Here is a 21385-nt window from a genome sequence, read left to right on the forward strand (position 1 = left end):
TCCTTTGGCGGACTGCCATGTAGGCAGACCCCGCTAATCCTCGCTCCTTGGAGACCAACAAAATTAAGATATACGCCTTACCTGATCTTCGGCGCTTCCCGGCTACAACCCGGGCAGTCTCCGGCTGCGGGGGGAGAGGGTGATTACCCTCACCACCGCGCTCGAGGAAGTGCACCCACTGCCTCTAGGCCACACCCGAACTCGTCTTGCTCCGGGGCCAAGTCCTCACCACGAACGGATCGGGACCGAAGCTGCCTCTATGCCGCGCCCTAGCCCTTCTCACTCGGGGGCTAGGTCCCTGCTGCGTTTCGGCCACCGGACCGAGGATCGTACCTCCCAGGGACCACGGAAATCACCTCGGGAAGGGACCCGAGGGTATCACCGCAGGAGTGCAGGGCTAGTCTTCAGGTAGGATTCTTCTATGAATTTAGTCATTAGAATTTAGAAAAACACTCAGCGAGCGTGAGGTAGCTCCAAACTGCTTTGGAGACGGAAATTACTGAGCTGCTGCACTTCCTGCAGGGGTATATGTAGTACGTGCTGACGTCAGATCAGTCTCCAACTGCTAGCACGAGCACACTATACCCATTTGTAATGAGTCAATCTGCTACATGCTAGGAAATGGTGGCTTTATGCCGCTTTGCATTCGGTTCTCGGGGAGGGGGGGGGGGGGGAAGGATAGACCATGCCGATGTTTATGCTTAGGCCTCGGTTCAGAGACTGACCTGGTCGATGATGTCGACAGGGCTGGCGATGAAGTGTCTCCGGATCCTTCGAGGTGTTTTTTTAAGCAGGAGTTTCTTTGTGACTCCTGTAGGCGATGACTTCGAAGTAGATGGTGAGGGAACGAGCTTGAGATAGAAGAGATGAGTCATCTTTTCCTGCCGGAGCTTCCGGGGTCATCTCTTGGCATGATGAAATATGCTTTTCACCTAAACAGATCACACATTCAAGATGTGGATCTGTTACTGACATGGTCCGTTACAAACTGGGCATTTTTTGAAGCCTGAGGCCATGTTTGTATCTACAGCTGTTGATGAAAAAATTTTTTGAAAAAAGAATCAATGAAAAACGTGAAATCGCTATTAGTTTTGTCACCGTCCAGTGACACCCGATATGGGGAAAATATGAGAAAGTGAACAGACTTTAGTCAAAATTGTGAGAAAAACTCACAGGGCTCCTGTCACCGTGATGCTGATGGCACCGTGGAAAAACAAAGACTGGAATGAGACCCCTGTGTCAGAGAATATCATGGCATGCTCAGTAGCCTCAGGCTGCCAGTCAAAAGTTTCTAGAAACTTTGACAGAAGTTTTTCCCGCGATAGGGCTCCTTCAGTGACATCACCCATATGTGAGGACTAGCACCCTGCTTGTCCTGGGATAAACAGGATTCTGGGCTTGATGGACCTTATGTTCTTATACCATATAAAAAATAAAATAGAAAAATGAGACTAGTACTTTACTTCAGATAAAGTTTACTTAATATTTTTACATACTATTGTTCCATGATCTCAAAACCCTGTAGTTAAGATATTTAACAGCAACAAAATCAACCATAAAGCAGACTCAGGTCCTGTGATAAATGCACTTTCAGAATTTATTTAGATGTTTAAGCTCTCGCACTAGATTTTACAAGCTGGTGAACACTGGCAAATTTTCTCCCACAGAACTAACACCACACATTGCCAAGACAGTATAAATATATGGTTGAACTAACATTAATACACCACCATTTTATCAATTACATAATAAAACAAATCATCAAGTATCCAAATATTAAGTTACGCAGCTCAAAAGGCATACAAAATATTACAGACATTTGAGGTCTGCTTACTTTTATAGCAGAAACTCGAAGGAAAAGAAACACTTACAAAGCAATAGTTGGTAAACAACTTTCAATAGGTACAGTAAAAGAAATAAGTTCAGAAATGTAATGGTAAATTTAGCTACTACAAAGCATCTACATTTTAAAAAAATATTTCCTAAAGTAAAGGGCATATTCTATACTTCCTGCACAAGACAAAGGCAACATTTTACTAGAAATATTAAACAGCCCCTCCCATCCTCTTCATGCTCTCCCTGTTGCACCATGAGTGCAAACATTAATGTAACTGTAAGGCTTTGTCTGGAAACATGAGACTTGTGTGCTTCTGTACAAGTAAAGGATAGGTTTTAATGTGGATTTCATCTAAGGGTTGTGACCATTTTAAACTGCAAAGCTTTAAAATGAAGGTTACAGTAAAACAAGAGATCACCAAGACTTGTGGCAAATTTCAACCAATGAAATGTGCAAATCCTGATTTGCTAGTGAGATTATGGGAGACTATGTAAACATACAGTGAGCAGCCATGTGATCATACAGGTCCAATCCTTCACAGTTAAGTGACTGTAGGAAAACTGAAAAGGTCCACACAGTATCTAGTTGACTTCACAGTAACTACACTGTATGATACAGTAAAATAAAGTTGCAGATATTGTGCTGGGTATTTTGGCACCTTTATACTTATTTGCTTGTGAATTTGTATTGGGAAGCTGAGAAAAAGCAATTCAATACTGCATGATTTAGGGAGACTTCTACAAATTATAAACAAGGAGGGGACATTGCAAAGACCAAGTGTATATATATAAAAAATAAAACACAACATTAAAGCCCAATTAAGTGGAGATTAACCTTGTTGACACAAAAGCAGTTGCACTTCTGCCAAGATTGTAACCTACAAATCCTTTTCACACTATGGAAGCTCCATTATTAAAACTTGTTTTAGTTTGCAGTGAAGTCATCCCAACTCTAGTTTTATCTCCTCTGCTTCCAAAGCAGTATCAGTAGCCTCTTTACTGAATGCAACAGTTGTTTCGATGGCCATTGGAATCTTTAAACCGCAAACGCATTTTGGGACGATATTTTTCCAAATACAACAGTTGCTTGCTGTTGAAGGCTCCACGGCGCTTTCTGAAAGAACAAAAACAATGTTAAGAACAAGGTATTAGGACCATGGCAAGTTGTTTTTAAGATTATGGTGGTGGGATAGGAGGGTGTTGAGTCAAAATCTCATGCATGTAGTACAACTACAAAAATAGACCATACTATTAAATGATCAACATAACAAGTTTGCTTACTGTAAATAGTATTTTTCACACACACTTATCCATAACATGTTGGTGGTGATGACATCTGGCAGCACCAAATGGACATCTAACCTCATAGGTCTTTTGCTCAGAGTATGTATAGGAATTCCTGCATAGGCAATGCCTCGTGAGCCCCATGTCAATTTTACAGCTAGTTTTAACCAGGTAGTCTGCTCTCCAGGGAGGCAGGTGAGTATTTAGTATGGCTAATTCATGCTGTCTAAGGAACACTTATGGTAAGCAAACTTGCCTTCCACATCAAACCAGGTTAAATTTGCCATGACGCGTAGTGAATCTAAAGTGGAGGGTTGAAGTAAAGCATTTATTAAATATGTAACCCAGAAGAGTCCACCACAGAGAGCAGACTACTGGATGAACAGGTTATGCAAACTGAATTTACTGTCACTCTGAAAGATTGTCCAAACAGTAATTTATTTATTTATAGGCTTTTCTTCGCCGACATTTGTAAAGCACATCATGCCGGCTTACATTGAACTGAAAAGGAGGAAAGTACAATGAACAGAGTAACATAGTTAAAAACATTATATGGTTATTTATAAGAAAATAAAAAGGAAAATTAGGACTTACCTGATAATTTTCGTTCCTGTAGTACCAAGGATCAGTCCAGACTGCTAGGTTATGCCTCCCGTCCAGCAGATGGAGTCAGAGAGAAACTGAAAAGGCACCACCTATATTCCCTGGTGCGCCCCCCTGCAATCCTTCAGTATAATCGATAACAAAGCAGAATGATAGAAGAAATCCTAGGCAAGAACCTGTGACTAGAACAAGTGAAACATGAACTCTTGGAAAAACGAGGAAAAAACCCTGGCTGAAAATGCTGCTGAACGAAACGATAAGAAGGTTGTGTAAGCATTCCATACAGGAATTCTGAAATACAAGAATACAGTGTCGGGACTGTTACTGACATGGGCGGGCATCTGGACTGATCCTTGGTACTACAGGAACGAAAATTATCAGGTAAGTCCTAATTTTCCTTTCCCTGTACGTACCAGATCAGTCCAAACTGCTGGGAAGTACCCAAGCTGCCCTAAAAGGGGTGGGACCTTGACAGTCCCGCTCGAAGCACACCGCTGCCAAACGAAGGTACCGTTGGATCCTGTACATCCAAACGGTAATGTCTAGCAAAAGTGTGCAAGGATTTCCAAGTCGCCGCCTGGCAAATTTCCTGAGGGGAAACAAAGGCACTCTCCGCCCAAGACACCGCCTGGGAACGCAGAGAATGAGCCTTAAGACCTTCCGGAACGGCACGTCCCCTACAAATGTAAGTTGAAGCAATAGCATCCTTCAGCCAGCGGGCTATAGTCTTAGAAGCTTTGGACCCCTTCTTAGGGCCACTCCATAAAACGAAAAGATGATCAGACAATCGAAAAGGATTGGTGACCTCTAAGTATCTCAACAACGCCCAAATATCCAGCCTCCTAAGGTCCGAAGCCTCACTGTCTTTCACCGAAAAGGCTGGGAGTTCTACCGTCTGATTCACATGAAAAGACAAGAAGGAAGGGACAGTTCGAAGCGAAACACCCGAATCCGAAATGCGGAGGAAAGGCTCTCTGCATGACAGCGCTTGGAGTTCTGAAATGCGCCTCGCCGAACAAATAGCCACCAAGAAAACTGTCTTGAGAGTGAGATCTTTGAGTGTAGCTCGCTTCAGCGGCTCAAAAGGAGAAGTACTAAGGCCATGAAGAACTAAATTTAGACTCCAAGCGGGACAGATAGGTCGCACCGGACGCAAATGCTTGACCCCCTTCAAAAATCTGGCTACATCGGGGTGCATGGCTATGGAAATGCTGTCAATTTTGCCGCAAAAACAGCCTAAAGCCGCCACCTGCACTCTAAGGGAATTATAGGATAAGCCCTTCTTTAGGCCCTCCTGCAGGAACTGGAGGACCTGTGACACCGTAGCTTGTCTTGGAGACATGGAGGAACCACGACACCAAGAGTCTAACACCTTCCAAACCCGCACGTAGGTAACTGAAGTAGACTGCTTACAAGCTTGAAGAAGAGTAGTAATGACTGAATCAGAATATCCCTTCTTCCTCAATTGACGCCTCTCAAAAGCCAAGCCGCTAGATAAAAGCGATCGGCCTGGTCGAAAAACACTGGACCCTGCTGCAATAAGCAAGGAAGGTGACCGAGATGCAAGGGACCGTCTACCACTAGATTGATCAGATCGGCAAACCACAGCCTCCTGGCCCACTCCGGCACCACGAGAACGACTGGACCCACGTGGGATTCTATCCGACGCAACAGTTTGCCTATCAGTGGCCATGGAGGGAATACGTACAGGAGAACATGTTCGGGCCATGGAAGAACCAATGCGTCCACGCCTTCTGAGCCGTGCTCTCGTCTGCGGCTGAAGAAACGCGCTGCCTTTGCATTTAGGCGCGTTGCCATGAGGTCTACGCGGGGCGTACCCCATCTTTGAACGATGAGTTTGAGTGCCTCTTGTGACAGTTCCCACTCCCCCGGATCTAACTGCTGCCGGCTGAGATAGTCTGCCTGGATGTTGTCGACGCCGGCAATGTGAGGCCGCTAATCGAGACATATGCGCTTCCGCCCAATCCATTAACTTGCTCGCCTCGGACGCAACCAAGTAACTCCTGGTTCCTCCTTGGTGATTTAGATAGGCCACCGTCGTTGCATTGTCTGACAGGACTCGGACTGCTTGATGTCGGATCAGAGGGAGAAACCACCACAGCGCCAAGCGGACTGCCCTTGTCTCCAGACGGTTGATGGACCACTTGGACTGCGAAGCCATCCAACGCCCCTGTGCGGACTGAGATTGGCAGACCGCCCCCCAACTCGACAGGCTGGCGTCCGTTGTGACGATGATCCATTTTGGAGGCTCCAAATAGACTCCTTGGAGCAAATGGGTTGGCTGCAACCACCATTGCAGACATGCCCTTGCCGGGTCTAGAAGTGGTAACGGCACCCGGAATTCTTCAGACTTGGGGTCCCATCAAGATAATAGCGCTCTCTGTAATGGTCGCATATGTGCAAAAGCCCAAGGCACCAACTCTAGGGTGGACGCCATATATCCAAGAACCTGTAAATAATCCCATACCACCGGCAGCGACAGAGCTAGTAGACGAATGTGCGCCAGTCGCTCCATTCGCGCCTGCGGTAGGGAAACCTTGCCCCACTCCGTATTGAACAAGGCCCCCAGAAACTCTAGGGTCTGGCAGGGTATCAGCTGGCTCTTGGAGTAGTTGACGACCCAACCTAGGGAGCTCAGACGGTAAATGACTGTGCGTACTGCCTCCTCGCAAAGCCTTCTTGATTTTGCCCGAATGAGCCAGTCATCCAAGTAAGAATGGACGAGCACCACTCTTCAGAGACTTGGGGCGACGACTACCATTATTTTGGTGAAGACCCTCAGGGCTGTTGCGAGACCAAAGGGGAGAGCACAAAACTGATAATGGGCTCCCAGGACCATGAACCTTAGGAACCTCTGATGACATTCCTGTATCCCGATGTGCAGGTAAGCCTCCGTGAGATCCAAAGAAGCCAAAAATTTGCCTTTGTGGACGGCCACAATGACGGAATGCAGAGTCTCCATTTGGAAGCGTAGGATTCTTAGAGCTCTGTTGACCTGTTTTAGATCGAGGATGGGACGGAAGGTTCCTTCCTTCTTTGGGACGATGAAATAGATGGAGTAGCGACCCGTGCCTTGCTCGGCCACAGGTACGGGAACTATAGCCCCCAGAGCCTGTAACTGCTCTAGCGTTTGCGAAATAGCCTTTTGCTTTTCTTGCAACCCGCAGGGGGAGGGCTAGGAAGAAATCGTGCAGGGGTCATGCAAAATCCAAGGCGTAGCCGCGGTTTATAATGTCGAGGACCCACTGGTCTGAGGTTATTCTGGCCCATTCCTCCCGAAAGTGAAATAAACGCCCCCCCCCCCACTTCCGGAACGGAGGGATGGACCGGCGTCCCCTCATTGTGGCGTCTTATTGGTGAAGGCATAGCTCGCCCCCGTGTGTGATTGCCGCCGGCCACGAAAGGAAGGAGACGTCCTTGAGATCGTGCTGGCGGTTGCCGCGGGGCAAATGAAGAGGAACCTCTCCCGGAGCGATACCGGCGCTGTCCGCGAAAACGACCACGAAAGGATCCCGAGGAACGAAATGATTTCGGCCTGTCTTCCGGCAATTTGAAGACCTTGCTCTCCCAAGGACTTAATAAGCTGCTCCAACTCATCCCCAAACAACAACTTACCCCAAAAAGGGAAGGAACCAAGTTGCGCTTTGGAGGATGAGTCCGCCGCCCAATGGCATAGCCAGAGGAGTCAGCGTGCGGAGACTGACGCCATGGAGCGGGCTGAAGTACAGAGAAGATCATACAGGGCGTCCGCCGCATAGGCCACCGCAGATTCCATTCGGTTCGCCTGCTCTGCTTCCCCTGGAGGCAAATCCTGAGACGTTAACATTTGCTGCACCCAGCGGAGGGTAGCCCTTTGTACCATGCAACTACAAACCGCCACTCGCACCCCTAGGGCTGACACTTCAAAGATTCGCTTCAGCAACACTTCCAATTTTCTATTTTGGGGATCCTTAAGGGCCGTGCCACCTGTAACTGGGATTGTGGTATGTTTAGCGATGGCCGTGACCGCCGAATCCACCTTAGGCACCTTAAGCAATTCCAAAGCCTCAAGAGGAAGCGGATACAGCTTATCCATAGCTCGTCCAACTCTCAAGGTAGCCTCCGGAGCATCCCATTCCCGGGACACGATCTGGAAAAGTTTGTTATAAGGAAACGCATGGGACGGCGCGCGGAGCCCTGTCAACTCCAAGTCACCTGGTAAAGAATTTGAATCAATCTGTGGGACTGGGATCCCCAGTTCTTGAAGGACATACGAGATCAAGGGGTCCAACTCCTCCTTATGGAACAATCTGAGGACGAGCGGATCATCGCCCTCTACGAGATCCGCGCTCCCCATGTCTGCCTCTGAATCAGGAGTAGGGGGATCTTGAGGGGCAGGATCCACCAGATTATGCTGCGGGGGCTTAGGATCTGGGGAAGGAGCAGAATTTCCTAAACCTAGTCCCTCAGGACTTATAGAAATTTTCCCCCACTTATTGGGAGCCGAAGATCCCTGCTCCCAATCTGCTTCTGCCTCCAGGTAAGCTTTGTGCAGCAAAAGCACAAATTGAGACGAGAAGGGGTGTGGCCTCTTCCGAGTATCCCCTTAGCATGCCCAGATGAGCCGCGGCCCCTGGGAGGACTTAACTCCGGCAGGGAGAGGGGATCATCATCCTCTTCCTCCTCTGACAGCTCCGCTTCAAGACTGGGTAGATTTAAAATGGCCGCCGTGCAATCCAAAATGGCCACCACCTCTGCACTCGGGAACTCTCCCTGTATGTCTACCCTCGCGAGGCCACCCGAGGAGATCAGCCGTGAAGGGAGTGACTTCTCGGTTGGGGCTGCTCTCCGCAAAGGCCCCTCATCCCCGGGAATGCACCAAGAACAGAGGCCTTCACGCGAGAGCTGGAGCCCCGACTCCCCGCACGCGACACAAACAAGTCCCTTGGGCATTGCCCTGAAGAGAAAGGAGCGCGAAACGGGGACGGGTGGCAGGCCACCCCCTCCGGAGACCCAGAGAGTACAGCAGGCAGGGAATCTGTAAAAACACTTTTTTTCAATTCAACAGCACTTTCCATGGCAGCTAGCAATGCAGCATTTTTATTTTTATTTTACAAACGTTGAAAACGCTTGGAGCCTGCAGAAAGGAGAAACTCCTGCCAACTCTGACGGATGGGCTTCTCTGGAGGCGGAGGGGGGGGAAGTGACCGGCCCACCGATGAATACTCCCCCCTCCTCTCACTGGGCTGGGCAAAATGTACTCCGGGGAAAGGCTTCAGGGTAGAGCCCTGCCTTGCCTGCTATGGCTCCTCACTTCAGCTTTTCTCGAGTTCTAGTCACAGTTGCCTCCCAGATAACTTAAATCAAACCTGAAATAGTGGATCACTTCACTCCTCTTAAACTTTGTGGGTTTTTTTTCCCCCAGTAGATCAGGACCGCAGGTTATGCTCTCTCATCTGCTGGAGTCAGAAATATACTGAAGGATCGCAGGGGGGCACACCAGGGAATATAGGTGGTGCCTTTTCAGTTTCTCTCTGACTCCATCTGCTGGACGGGAGGCATAACCCAGCAGTCGGACTGATCCTGGTACGTACAGGGAACATATGGTTATATATAATAACATGAAAAAACTGATAGGTAGGGTAGAAAAAAGGTATAAAGAGAAAAGTAACTTTGTACAAACTATACAGCTTTATCTTTAGCATTGCGTGCGAAAGCAGGGGTTACAAGGTGCGTAGAAAAATTCCTGGGGGGGGGGGGAGGGTAAGAGGTACTAATGGAAAGTGGTAGGGGCACAAAGAAAGGGGAGGAGGTGGGAAAGGGCTGGCAGTGGAAAGTCTTAGAAAAAGTCCACTTAGGAGAGTTCTATGCAGTAAATGAGTCAGCATTCCAGATAAGCCACAGCGCCATAGTTGCAACCTGATGAGCCTTTGTGGTGTTTTAACTTGTAGGCCTGCTAGCACTTCATATTACAGAAGAATTCTACACATCCAGAAGTTTTCTACCATGCCTTCTTTAGGTTAGCAAGGACGTCCCTTGACTTCATGTAGAATGATATCACCTTAGACAAAGGTAGAACTGTACAAGATACCCCTCACGAGGGATAGTCAAACACTTCCCTGCAAGAGGGGGGCCTGTTCCAAAGTGCAACTTGCTGAACAAGTTGCTATTAGAAAGGTAGCCTTTGGTTTAAACAGTAAGAAAAACTCTAATCACACAAAGCACTGGAGACCCAAAGGTTAAGATCCTAGGGAGGTATAATTCTGAATGGCAAACTGAGGTGCTTCACTTCTCAGGAAGCCCAAAATATCTTGAACTAAGGGGGCGGCTCCTTTCATCTGCCTCTTATAACATGCAATTGCTACCACCTGAAGCTTAAGTGAATTCAATGCCAAGCTCTTCTGCAAGCTATTCTACAAAAAGGCTAGATCAAGAGGAGCCTTAAATGGGGAAACATCTTCACTCACCATGACTCAAGCCCTCCACATCCTGACTTAGGCACACAAGAGCTTCACTGACATATGACAAGGAGGTTATGACCTCTGATGAACCTGCTTCTCAGTAGTCAGGCCATAAGACACAAATTTGTATTCTCCGCCCCCCCCCAGGAATTTCAGTTTTACATTGAACAAAAGTGGAAAAAAAAAAAGTATTTCCACTGATTTTGTTGTAATACATGCTGAAATTCTTTTTGGGGGGGGGGGAAGAGTCTAAAAAACAAAGGAACAAAGGTCCTTAGGTCAATAGTTTTGCCCAAACTTCTAAAACTCCCCAAACCTGAGTCATCAGATTTGCATACCAAGTCTACCTTGGAAGTTCAGAGCTACCAGGTCTACTAGCCCCTGGTATATTCTGATTCTCAGAATAACTCTTCCAATCATGGGCCATTGATGCCATGGCTAGAACAGGCATCCTAACAGTTTATTCTGGCTCCCTCCTACTGAAAAAAAATCCAAAACCTTTGCAGTCAGATAGCCATGAAATCCAGCAGAATGCCCAATTTGCACACAATCTAACATCCATGCCCCTAGATCTACGATGTGCAATTCAGTCTATCTGCATGTTCACCTCTGCAACATGGGCTGCCAAAAATGCTTCTATATGCTTTTCAAATATCTGAGCAGGGGACTATTGCAAGGTCTTCTTACAGCTCTAGTCTCCCAAGTAGTTAATGGAGAAATTACTTGCTTGATAGTTTTCTTTAGTGTAGACAGATGGACTCAGGACCAATGAGTTGTGCTCCCCTGCAAGCAGATGGAGAGATTTCAAAGCAGACATCACCCTAGATACACCCCTGCAGTGACCTCAGTCCTTCAGTATTTCCTTCAAAAGCCACTGTGGACATACTATTGAAAAAGCTTGATTTAAAATATATAATTAAAAATGGATAACTGTACTCAACCAAATACTGAACCCCAGTAAGAATATAGATGCCTTGATCTAGGGATTGGACGACTGCTTACCTGTAATTTCTTGGAATCTATATCCACTCCACGGTTGAATCCTTGGCACCGTTCTTGGGCAGCATGTTGAGTCCATCTGTCTACACTAAGGAAAACAAAGTTATCAAGTAAGTAATTTCTCCATTTACTAGCATGTGACCAGATGGACTCAGGACCAATGGGATGTACAAAAGCTACATGTGGTCTGGTTAATACCACCCTTGCAAAGGCTAAATCCTCAGAGGCCTGTACGACTAGGCGATAGCCACTGCCATTAGCAATGGTTACATGGAAGAGACTTAGTTTTTGAGTACTTGCCAGGCTCTTATGGCCTGGATTGCCCACTGTTGGAAACAGGATGCTGGGCTTGATGGACCCTTGGTCTGACCCACTATGGCATTTTATGTTCTTAACCTGGAGAAGGTGTGCAAGAAGGACCATCTGCTGAGCAGCAATGTATCGATGGGAGACAGTCTAGCTTCTACCCATGAAACTGCATGATCCCAGTGGAATGAGCTTTAACCTGAGAAGGTATGGCTTTCTTGCCTCCATAGGCTCCCATGATCACCTCCTTAATCAGAGTTATGGTAGCCCGCAAAGCTGGTTCACCTGGCTTCCTTCCACCTTGAAGGACAAACAGGCAGTCACAGTCTTTCAGACTGATTTTGAAACTTCCAGATACTGCACCAAGTGACAGTCAAATGACTGAGGTGGTATTCTTCCGCATCCTTGTGCTTATCTAGTGATGGCAATGAAATACTGATTCAAATGAAACTAAGACTACCTTTGGCAATAAGGATGGAATGGTATGAAGCTGTAACACTCCTGGAGTCATCCGGAGGAACGGTTCCTGACAATGCCTGTAGTTCGGAGATGCAACATGCTGAGCATATAGCCACCAGGAACATAGTTTAGTTTAAGGTTAATAAATTCAAGGAAAGACTGCGCAGTAGCCCAAAAGGAGGGCCCTGCCAAAAATTCTAATACTAGATTAAGATTCCACAACGGAACTGGCCACCATAGGGGTGGCTGGAGGTGCTTCACCCCTTTCAGAAAATGGACCACGTCTGGATGAGCAGACAGGCGGATTCTGTTCACTTCACCCCTGAAACAGGAGTGCTGCTACCTGGACCTTCGAGGAGTTAAGGGTCAAACCTTTATCCAAGCCATCCTGCAAAGATTCCAGAATTAGTGGGGTATTTACTGCCCGAGGGGAGACTCACACCAGGCCTCAGAACACTCTCCAGACCCACACATATACTAGGGAAGTAGAGAACTTCCAAGTGTGGCATAAGGTGGCAATTACTGCCGCAGAATATCCTCGCTTCATCAGGCGAGCCCTCTCAAGGGTCAAACTAAGAATAAAGTCGGATCCTCACGAAGGACCAATCCTTGCTGTAGCAGGTTCCTGTGCGGTGAGAGGCATATTGGGGGGGGGGGGGGGGGGGGGGGGGTGTTTCTCCACATACCATGGATACTTTGGCCAATCTGGAGCTCTATTCTACAAATGACCCTGCCCAGCAGGAACCATGGAGGGAAGGTGTAGAGCAACTCTTTCAGCCAGGTCTGAATGGGCATCTATCCCCAGGGACCACTGATCTCTTGTGCGACTGAAGAATTGGGGAACCTTCATACAGATGCTGTCAGCAGGTCAATGGACATGAGACCCCAGTGATCTCAGCTGAAAGGCTTTGGCAGACTGTGCCCTTTCCTGGAACCAGACTCTCCCTGCTTAGAAAGTCTGCTCTGACATCTTTTCCTGTGATGTGGGAGGCTGAGATCTGTAGATCTCCTTATGGAATGGGTAGAAATCTCTCCTGTGACACTTGGAAGCTCCTTGTTCCACCCTGGTGGTTGATATAGACTACCGTCATTGCGTTGTTCGACATTACATGGACCGCTTCACCCTGGAGTCTGACATGCTGATCTGACTGCCTGAGCTTCTAGGTGGCTGATGTTTCAGAGGATCTCTTCCTCTGTCCAACGTCCCTGGGCCGTCAGTTCCTGACAGTGAGCTCCCCAGCCCCGGAGGCTCAAATCTGTCATGAAGACCAGCCAGTTTGGAGAGGACAGGGGTACACCCCTGCTCAGATGAGCTTCCTGTAGCCACCACTGGAGCAAAGAGCATACTCCCATTGGTAAGTGGAGGTGAAATGAATTGTCTTGGGACTGTGGGGGTTCCAATGTGACAGTAGTGAGCATTGAAGCAGTCGCATGTGCACCCTCACCCACTTCATTACCTACAGGGATGCTGCCAAACCGGGAACTTTGAGATAGCTCCACACCATTGGGTGTATCATGCTCATCAACTGACGCACTTGGGACATAACTTCCTTATCCTTACCAATGCTCTGCATCTGAATTGCCAGTGCTTATACTGTCTCGTTTTCTTCATCTGTATCCCTTTTCCATTTCTTGAAAGATGTTTAAGTTATAGGCTCTCACCTTTAAACCATGCTGGTAGTTATTTAGCCTTCCACCTTTTCTAAGGTGTGGAATACAACTGGTCTGGGCTTCCAAAATGGTATTTTTAAACATCCTTGCCTAAGCTAAACTCTTAACCTTCACAGTTGCTTCTTTCAGTTTTTTCCTAGCCATTTTCCTCATTTTATCAGTCATTTTTGAAAGTTAAATGCTGTCACAGTAAATTTTCGTATACTTCCTCCAGTTATGTCAAGTTTCATAATGCTGTGATTACTACTGCCAAGTGGTTCCAACACTTACCTCTTGCACCAAATCCTATGTTCCACTAAGGACTAAGTCAAATAGTTTCCCCTCTTACTGGTTCTTGTACCAGCTGCTCCATGAAGCCGTCATTTATTTTATCTAGGAACATTACTTCTCTAGGATGTCCTGATATAACATTCACCCAGTCAATACTGTGGTAATTGATATCATCCATTATTGTGCTGATTTTGTTAGCTTCCCTAATTTCTTTTAGCATTATCTGTTAGTTCATTCTGGCCAAATGGTCAGTAATACACTCCCACTATTTTACTCCTTTTCACCTAGAATTTTATCCATAAAGACTCAACATTGCACTTTTCTGTAGAATTATCCTGTTTGACTCAGTGCTAACATAGTACCACCCTTCCACCAATTTGAACCATCCTATCATTTTGATATAATTTGTCCCATTGGTTTTCCTCCTTTCACCAGATCTGAGATGCCAATCATATCTATCTCTTCATCCAGTGCTATACACACCCTTTTTTTTTTAATTTTTAGACTTCTAGCATTTGTATACAGATGTGTCAAAGTATGACTCAGTCTCCTTCCTGGACCTCTTGGCCAAATCAGGTGCTCTGTACCTCTGAGGGATAAGAGGGGACCACAGGCAGAACTTCAGGAGAAACAGCAGATGCCACCAGATAGACTTTTTGTCCAAAGCAAGGTTGTTACAGCATAAATCCTGGGGGGAAGAGGCAGGTACCAGAAGGAACACATCCCAGAATACCCAGGCTTACCACCACACATTGCAGTCTAGAATCTAGATCTAATGGAAGGTGGCTGGGAGGGCCCTCATCTGATCTATAAGGCTGCATGAAAGTAAACTACTCATGGCTTTTACTGCTCCAGCAGATCCCCCTCCCCCCACAGGCCTACAGTCAATCCTGTCAGGCATAACATGCAGGAAGAACCTCCATACACTTGATTTTATCTGATTTAGGTGCATGCGGAGCCTCCACCAGGCTCGTTACAGCCTTTACACAGCCCACTCTCACCCAGCTGGTTATGGAAGCACTGCACTTCCCATGCTCTATGACCACCATGCTTCATCATGTGGTAGGCCTGAAACTCCAGAGATGTCTAATTGCATAGCTGAAAAAGCCAGGCTACTACAGGCTGTGGGAATGCTGCCTCAGCCTCTCATTCCACCCATGGCAAGAAAAAATGAGCACCTTATCAGTGGTTCATCCTAGTCCTTTTCTTCTATTTTTAAAGTAGCTTTATTAAAAATCATTCAGGAAGTAATGCAAGCTGAACCTGAAAGCTCCTTTTTTTTGGAATCACAGGCATAGGTACAAGGGATGGGAGTAAGGCGAAAGTCTTGACTGTCCACCTACCTCTTCCCCACGAGACAGCAGATCAAAGTTAGTCAGGGCCATGAGCTTGGCTCTAATCAACTAGGGATAGCCTCTCATCCCAGCACACAGCAGCAATTTCCTTTCAAAATTCTCCAGCTGCATAGATATTGCATGTCTACCATCTGCTGGAGAAAATGCTAGAAAACTGGAAGCTGCTACACAAGAACCTATACAGGGCATGTCAGCAATCTAGTTGTGTCTCCATTTGCTGATAGTGGAACAAAACCCATGCACCTGAATGGGTCTACTAGGACAAAAAGGAATGAACAAATACACCAAATATAAAATTGAGCTATATATAATCAATGTTTTGTAATTTATACCAAAATAATTTATGAATATATTGAACAGCACGTGGCTGACAAGGTAGCCACTACTGCATATGAATCTGCAGAGATTTTCAGATCGGAATATAAATTGATTTAAATAGTTTACTAACATTTGAATACTTACTGCCTTATGAATTGCACTGCATCTTCATATTTCATTCCACATTCAATCAGTGCAAGAGCAACTAGCACTGGAGCTCTGATTGGGGATAAAGAGAACTTTATTAATTTAATTAATTTTAATTCCCTCTCAACTATAGTTGATAGCAATCAGTTAAGTAGTTTAGCTAGATATTAAAACTAGGAGATGTGTACATAGCAGACCAAATACAAACTAATAATTTATATTACATTTTAAAATGTAAGGTTTTTGTGCTGTGTGGGTGGGAAGCTGCCTTTATTGGAACAAGAAATGTTTAAATGTGCTGTACAGTTTTGAGAACAGTTCTTTCAGCTGTGCAGCCAGGTCAAAAAAGTTTAACAAAGATCCTGAATTTCTTGGAAACTACAACATGGGTAGTGGTAGTTTAGATCTAACTATGATGCACCTCAGTGATAGTTCTAGAGAAACAATTTTAAACTATCAAATATAGTGATCAACTTATTTAATACCAAAATTCCCAGATTTAATCACTACTGGCCAGTTTTGAGAGGTGATATAACAGCTGGGGACCCTGCAACTCAATCTGAATATTTCCAACAATACATGGTCCATTAGATTGAAGGCAGAGGAAAGGGTCAAGGTGTTATGTTAAACCAAATTGCCTGCTGACCTCCATCCAAATGCAGAAAATCTAAGACCAAGTCCATAAGTCTTAGTACTATGGCTTCTGCAAAAGCCTTTTCTAGTCTCCGCCACATCATTAGATTCTTTAAGAATTAATCTGTTCATTTACCAATTTTTCTATGATTTTACAGAAAAACTGGCAATAGGACCTTAACTAAATCTGGATTGATGACATTCAGTATAAGAGGTAATAGTAGCTTATTTAATATGGAGGGAAGAAACCCCCTCCATCAAGGAGATTCACAATCTAATATCCAGGACAGACAATCTGAAAGACTTCAGTCAGGATGGACAGGATCAGCAAGGCAAGTAGTTGGCTTCATTTTAATTAGTATGTCTTCAGTTCAAAATAAAACTTCAAAAACTAAAAACCTGCAAGCCTCATACAGTCAGTCATGGAATACTGCAAATGTACAGTAGACAGAACTAACCCAGATTCCAATAGGCTAGAATGGAGCTCAAAAATCTTTGCATGAACAACTCTCAACAGTAGCAAGCTCCCCACAACCCTCTCCTGCACTCTGGCCAAACAACTTTCTCAATTGAAAACAGTTTGAGCCCTGTACCCAACATTTGGATTTGATTATAAAATGCTCTTAACCATAGAAAGCCACAGATACTGATTAGCTATTGGCCAGGTTTATTCTTGCTCTCCTTATTGAAAGGATTTAAAAAAACCTTAACCAAGTTAACTGGATTCCCTCCCTAGCCACATGTTTGGCACCATACTTTGTGCTTTTTGGTTACATTAGTAGCCCTGCAATCTCATATTTAAGTTCCTTTGAAAGCTATCTGGACCTAGAACTGACATTTTAATTCAAAATTCTAAAATCTTTCCCTAAATTTGAAACTAAAATTGCATTACATTCCATTTCTTTATGGTTGCATGTTTGGTTTAACTTGTCACATTTGAGAGCTAGTAGAGGTTTTAAATACAACTTGCACAATATTAAATGAATTGGTGCAAGTGATTTAACAAATGCATTGCACATCTGATTGTTCCAATGATGCAACAGATACTGCCACCTTTATGACAACCCATGGACCAACTAAAACAGATGAATTGGAGAAATTACTTACCTGATAATTTCGTTTTCCTTCGTGTAGACAGATGGACTCAGGACCAATGGGTATAGTGTACTCCTGTTAGCAGTTGGAGACTGATCAGATTTCAATCTGACGTCAGCCCTAGTACATAACCCCTGCAGGAAGTGCAGCTCCTCAGTATTCTTCCTTGCAAAGCATTGTGGATATATGTGTGACTGACTGATTTATTAACTTAATATGATTAACTTAGATAACTTGTTAGAACGTTAAAAAACTTGATTAACTTGAATTGGTTGGTTGACTATAGCTGGAGACCGCCAGTGTGCCCAACCGGAAAGCATCGACACCCGGCAGGGTGGATGCCCTAGGGAAATTAAAGCATGGCTTACCCTTGAATCGTTGAAGGACCATGTATAGTGGCAGCAGAGGGTGGGCTGCTGAGTCCATCTGTCTACACTAAGGAAAATGAAATTATCAGGTAAGTAATTTCTCCATTTCCTAGCGTGTAGCAGATGGACTCAGGACCAATGGGATGTATAAAAGCTACTCCCGAACTGGGTGGGAGGCTGCCCGTGGTCCATTAAGGATTGCTCTTGCAAATGTGTCCTCCCGAGCCTGAACATCCAGACTGTAGAATCTGGAGAAGGTATGGATGGAGGACCACGTTGCCGCCCTGCAGATCTCGGCAGGTGACAGCATTCTAGTTTCTGCCCAGGAAACCGCCTGGGCTCTGGTGGAATGGGCCTTGACCTGTAGAGGTGGTGGTTTTCCCGCTTCTACGTAGGCCGCCTTGATGACTTCCTTGATCCAGCGGGCAATGGTTGCCCGTGAGGCCGCTTCCCCTTGTCTCTTTCCGCTCTGAAGGATGAAAAGGTGGTCCGTCTTTCGTACTGGTTCCGACATTTCCAGATATCTGGATAGGAGTCTGCTGATGTCAAGATGGCGCAGACTACAGACGTCAAGCCGTCCATCGCAGGTAGTGAGATGGTTTAGTTAAGGTGGAAGTGTGAGACCACTTTGGGGAGGAAGGAGGGAACTGTGTGTAGCTGAATGGTCCCCGGGGTGAGTCTGAGGAATGGCTCACAGCAGGACAGGGCTTGTAACTCAGATGTGGCGGGGCGAGCACATGGCCAGCAAGAACACAGTCTTCAAGGTTAACAGACGGAGGGGTCTGAAGGCGGATCCCTCTAGGAATTCCAAGACGAGGTTGAGGTTCCACAGGGGCACTGGCCACTTTAGTGGTGGGCGAATGTGTTTGACTCCTTTCAGGAAGCGTGATACATCTGGGTGAGAGGCTAAGCTGTTGTCCATGCTCCTGGAGCCGTAGCATGACAATGCGGCCACCTGTTCCTTGATGGAGTTGAGGGACAGACCCTTCTGTAGTCCGTTCTGTAAGAACTCCAGGATCACAGGAACTTTAGAGGAACGTGGTTTGACATTGTGGTCTTCACACCAGGCCTCAAAGACTCTCCAGATCCTTGTGTATGTTAGAGATGTGGAGAACTTGCGTGCTCGGAGGAGAGTATCTATTACTGCCCCCGAGTATCCCCTCTCTCAGGCGGGCCCTCTCAATGGCCAGACCGTTAAAGAATTGAGCTGGGTCGTTGTGGAGGATGGGACCTTGTTGTAGCAGGTCTCTGTGTGGAGGCAGGGGTAGTGGATTCCCTGCCAGTAGTCTTCTCATGTCTGCGTACCAGGGTCTTCTTGGCCAGTCTGGGGGCCATCAGAAGAACTAGTCCCCTGTGCCGCTGAATCTTGTGAATGATTGCGCCCAGCAAGGGCCACGGCGGAAAGGCGTATAAGCAGGGTCCCCGGTGGCCAGGCCTGTACCAGGGCGATCCCCTGGGACTGCGGATCCCGCCTGCGGCTGAAGTATCTGGGTACTTGAGCATTGGATCTGTTTGCTAGAAGATCCATGTCTGGAGTCCCCCACCGATTCACTATCATCTTGAAGGCTGTGGGTGACAGCTTCCATTCTCCTGGGTTTAGACTTTCCCTGCTGAGGAAGTCTGCCGTGGTGTTGTCCTTCCCGGCGATGTGGACGGCGGAGATGTCCTGGAGATTTGCTTCTGCCCAAGCCATCAGAGGGTCTATTTCTAAGGACACCTGTTGGCTTCTGGTTCCGCCCTGCTGGTTGATGTAGGCCACCGTCGTGGCGTTGTCCGACATCACTCTGACCGCTTTGTCTCGAACCGCAGGCAGGCTAATCTGACTGCCCGTGCTTCTAGGCGGTTGATGTTCCAACCCGCCTCTTCTTCGTTCCACCGCTTTGGGCGGTTAACTCTTCGCAGTGTGCTCCCCACCCATGTAGGCTGGCATCTGTGGTGAGCAGGGTCCAGGTTGGGGAGGATAGTCTTGATCCCCGGCTCATGTGGCTGGTCTGTAGCCACCACCTTAGCTGGGTCCGGACTCTGACCGGTAGTGGTAGATGTACGGAGTAGTTCTGGGATCATGGGCTCCACCGTGATAGGAGTGAGCGTTGCAGGGGCCTCATGTGGGCCCACGCCCATGGCACCACTTCCAGTGTGGATGCCATTAGTCCAAGGACTTGCAGGTAATCCCATGCTGTGGGACGAGGGGCGCTCAGCAAGGTCTGGAGCCGGTCCCACAGCTTCGATCTCCTCGTGGGGGTCAGGCTGATCTTGTCTTCCTTGGTGTCAAATCGGACTCCTAGGTATTCCAGCGACTGCGAGGGCTGTAGGGAGCTCTTGTTTGTGTTGACTACCCATCCCAGGCTTTCCAGTAGAGCTATGACTCTGCTGGTTGCTTGGTGGCTTTCCTCTGGTGATTTTGCTCTGATCAACCAATCGTCCAGGTAAGGATGAACGAGGATTCCTTCCTTCCTGAGTGTTGCCGCCGCCACTATTACCTTGGTGAAAGTCCAGGGCGCAGTGGCTAACCCGAAGGGTAGTGCCTGGAACTGGTAGTGACGATTCAGGACCTTGAAGCATAGGTAGCGCTGGTGTTCCTGATGAATTGGGATGTGTAAGTAGGCCTCCGACAGGTCCAGGGATGTGAGGAACTCTCCTGGCTGTATTGCATGTATGACTGATCGTAGGGTTTCCATGCGGAAGCGTGGGATCCTTAGGTGTCGGTTGACCGACTTGAGGTCCAGGATGGGCCTGAATGTACCCTCTTTCTTGGGTACGATGAAGTAAATGGAGTAATGTCCAGTATTTGTTTCCCATGTAGGTACCGGGGTTATGGCCTCGAGGTCCAGAAGTCTGGTCAGTAGCTTCCACTGCCGCCCTCTTGTGGGGGTTGTGGCAGGGAGATTCCACGAACTTGTATGGAGGGGTTTGAAGGAAGTCCAGGTAGTACCCTTCTCGGATGGCTAGGACCCACTTGTCCAAAGTTATCGACCCATCTGTGGTAGAATAGGGTTAGCCTGCCCCCTATGGCTTCTTCCCTTGGATGGGTCGGCTGAATCTCATTGTGGGGTGCGGCTGGGGCCTGGACCCGAGCTGGTTCCCCTCTTGTGTGTTCCGAAAGAACTGGTTCCTGCCCGTAGGGCGTGGCGCTTGATAATTATTCTTGTAAGGGTTGAAGTGCTGTGAGCTTCTGCCTCTGGTGGACCTGGGAAAGGGACGCTGGTTTCTCTTTGTCTTGTCTTCTGGCAGACGAGGTAATGGGGAGTCGCCCCATTTGTTAGCCAGTTTCTCTAGTTCGCTGCCGAACAGGAGGGATCCTTTGAAGGGCATTCTCGTGAGGCGTGTCTTGGAGGAGGCGTCAGCCGACCAATTTCGAAGCCAAAGTTGTCTCCTGGCTGCCACTGTGGATGACACTCCTCTGGCTGCTGTGCGCACTAGATCGGAAGCAGTGTCAGTGAGGAATGATAGTGCTGATTCCATGTCTTCTCCCAGGGTGTTGTTCCTGGCTTGGAATAAACAGGAACGTGTCACCACGGTGCAGCAGGCCGCAATTTGCAGGGACTTGGCTGCCACCTCAAATGCTTGTGTTAGTATGGCT

At 47.0% G+C, this 21385-nt stretch overlaps 1 protein-coding gene across 1 annotated transcript in view; it reads right to left on the bottom strand.

Annotated features, from left to right (window-relative positions):
* Window positions 1-1571: 1571 nt before the first annotated feature.
* Window positions 1572-21385, bottom strand: part of PTP4A1 (protein tyrosine phosphatase 4A1) — a 76773-nt gene continuing 56959 nt past the window's right edge. Inside the window, exons 5-6 of the mRNA XM_029595672.1 lie at window positions 15707-15781; window positions 1572-2950 (exon numbers count right to left, since the gene is read on the bottom strand). Of these exons, the coding sequence (XP_029451532.1) occupies window positions 2833-2950; window positions 15707-15781 (193 nt within the window). The 3' untranslated portion in view covers window positions 1572-2832. The remainder of the gene's footprint in view (window positions 2951-15706; window positions 15782-21385) is intronic.

The sequence above is a fragment of the Rhinatrema bivittatum genome, chromosome 3, assembly GCF_901001135.1.
Source record: "Rhinatrema bivittatum chromosome 3, aRhiBiv1.1, whole genome shotgun sequence".
NCBI classification, from domain to species: Eukaryota; Metazoa; Chordata; class Amphibia; order Gymnophiona; family Rhinatrematidae; genus Rhinatrema; species Rhinatrema bivittatum.